Source organism: Penaeus japonicus, unplaced genomic scaffold, assembly GCF_977035675.1.
Source record: "Penaeus japonicus unplaced genomic scaffold, GWHDUDI00000001_assembly GWHDUDI00000042, whole genome shotgun sequence".
Classification (NCBI taxonomy): domain Eukaryota; kingdom Metazoa; phylum Arthropoda; class Malacostraca; order Decapoda; family Penaeidae; genus Penaeus; species Penaeus japonicus.
The window spans coordinates 18,568,456-18,570,955 of NW_028234444.1; the positions used below are offsets into that span (position 1 = coordinate 18,568,456).

The 2,500-nt window shown below is 45.7% G+C and overlaps 1 protein-coding gene across 50 annotated transcripts in view; it reads left to right on the top strand.

Moving 5' to 3' along the window:
- LOC122254018 (capping protein regulator and myosin 1 linker 1 leucine rich repeat protein) overlaps positions 1-2,500 on the top strand; it is a 104,643-nt gene that overhangs the window by 25,517 nt on the left and 76,626 nt on the right. For all 50 annotated transcript variants that reach the window (XR_015190781.1, XR_015190782.1, XM_086534685.1 and 47 more), the window contains 3 exons: positions 1-221; positions 1,218-1,351; positions 2,155-2,403. The exon at positions 1-221 is cut by the window's left edge and continues 218 nt beyond it. Coding sequence is in view for 48 of the 50 variants with exons in the window: in XM_086534685.1 (XP_086390811.1) it covers positions 216-221; positions 1,218-1,351; positions 2,155-2,403 (389 nt within the window). In the remaining 2 variants the exon portion in view is untranslated. The remainder of the gene's footprint in view (positions 222-1,217; positions 1,352-2,154; positions 2,404-2,500) is intronic.

Below are 2,500 nucleotides of genomic sequence, written 5' to 3' on the forward strand. Positions count from 1 at the left end.
CATGGATCAGTTGTTTGTCTTGTTACATAAAGAAAAGGAAGTGTTACGTTAGAGAGAGATACTGAAAAATATAAAGAAAGGACAGATTGAAAAGAACAGTGATGGGACTCAAACTTGTGAACCTGATTTGGTGGAAGAATCTGAACATTTAGTGAGCGTTTTGACCGCGTGCGTGTGTGCGTGCGTTTGTGCGTGCACGCGTATGTGACTTCAGGATGGGGGTGAGTAGCAGCGGCGTCCTCGTGGACGGGTTTTGCCTTGACGTTTCAGTGGGCGTGTAGATAGTAGACCTTGGACGCTGTATTTCTTATTGTGTTATAGTGAGGCTGGTCATTATTGTTTTTTTTTAGCGTTCTTTTTTGTGTGGGTAGCACCTTCCCATTTGACAAAACGGAAAAAACAAGGTTATCTTTATTATTGTTTCTACGGTACAAAAAAAGATAAAGAAAAAAATCCAAGGATGTTTTTTTATATATATATATTTTTTCATTAAACTTGTATCTTTGAGGCTGTGCAGGATTCATATACGTCTATTTAGTTTCATTTGTTATGCAACTTCTCACTGAAGTTTTATTTCTATACTCCTTAATTTTTCATTAAAGCGAAGATGCAGTTGACAGGTCGGTGGTGATAGTTGATAATTGACTGGTTGATGCTGATTAATTGATCGCGGACAGGGTGGCGGCGGTGATTATTCGAAATATGATGCGTTATAAACTCAGACATGTCAAGGGCGTCTTCGATTCAATATGAAGTTTATTCCTCGATATTAACTATTAATGGATGTAGGATTTTAACCCTACCTGATAGTACACGTTTCTCTCTCTCTCTCTCTCTCTCTCTCTCTCTCTCTCTCTCTCTCTCTCTCTCTCTCTCTCTCTCTCTCTCTCTATATATATATATATATATATATATATATATATATATATATATATATATATATATATATATTATGGTTATGGTTATTTTGTAGGTGGGCTCTTTTCAGTGTGATTCTGTGTATTGTGTTTATTGTGTAAGATTTTTATATATGCTATTATTATGGGTCATTGAGCATGGAATAAAAAAATAATTTGATATAGAACTAAATTTTTTTTTTCTGTTGCTGCGTGGCTGATGGTGTGCAAATTGCAGGCCTGTGTCCGCACGTCAGTCTGTGTTCGTATGATTCTTGCGACTCCTATTAATTAACCCCGTTTTCTCCTTCCGTCCCGCAGTTGTGTCTGACGGTGTGCGACCGCGTGTACACCTACTACACCACACACGAGGAGAACAGCAGTCATGAGGTGGACACGATGGTGCTCAGCCTCGGCACGGCGCTCAAGAACATCTTCCCCGCCGTCCCGCTCACGTGAGTTTCGAATCGGGCTGGCCGCCTGGTGGGGGGTGAGGGAGGGAGGGTGGGGGAGGGTAGGGGTGTGGTGGGGTGGGTGGGAGGTGGGGGGGGGTGTTGAGGGGGTGTTGAGGGGGAGTTGTTTGGAGGGAAGATTGCTTCTCCTTTTTTTTTCTTTTTCTTCTTCTTCTCCTCCTCCTCCTCCTCCTCCTCCTCCTCCTCCTCCTCCTCCTCCTCCTCCTCCTCCTCCTCCTCCTCCTCCCTCCTCCTCCTCCTCCTCCCCTCCTCTTCCTCCTCCTCCCCTCCCCCTTCCCCTCCTCCTCCTCCTCCTCCCCTCCTCCTCCTCCCTCCTCCTCCTCTCCTCCTCCTCCTCCCCCCCCCCCCCCCTCTCCCCCTCCTCCTCCTCCTCCTCCTCCTCCTCCTCCTCCTCCTCCTCCTCCTCCTCCTCCTCCTCCTCCTCCTCCTCCTCAGTGGTTGCTAATTTTCCTATACCAGATAAGACCACTTTGATTATCCTTTGTATTTGAAGTGTCTGTTTGCATTGAAATCTCCAGCATTTGTGTGTGAAATGATGTAGTTACTGCTGTTGAATTGGTTAATGGATGATTAGCCTTTTCTTTCAAGATGAGTATGTGAGATACATTCATGATATCCTCTGTATCTTGCTTCAGTTATCTTTTGGGATCTAGTAAGTCTCTCTTTAGACTTTTTTTTTTTTTTTTTTTTTGGTGGGTAAAGGATTTACGAAAAGAGAGGAGACAAGAACGGGGAAGACGAGACTAACCTGGCCTTCTGATTCCCTCTTCCGCTTCGCGTTGCAGGCACATCATCCGCAAGGTGGACATCCAGCCCCCGAAGCGGATGCAGCAGCTGGACGAGCTGGAGCGGGCAACCTTGGGGGGCACCAGGGACATGGGGCCGTGTGGAGGCTTCTCCACGCAGTACATGTGCATGTGCGACTACCACGCCCTGCCCTACAGAGAAGAGGTGGCGTGGGACGTCGACACCATCTACCTCTCCCACGACACGCGAGAGCTCTACCTGCATGACTTCGATTACTTAGAGCAGAAGTAGGTGTAGCCATGTGGAGTGGAGTGCTATGTTTGTCACTTTTTATATTGGTTTCTTGCTGTGAATGTCTTTTAGGGTAATTTTAAAATCATTTTA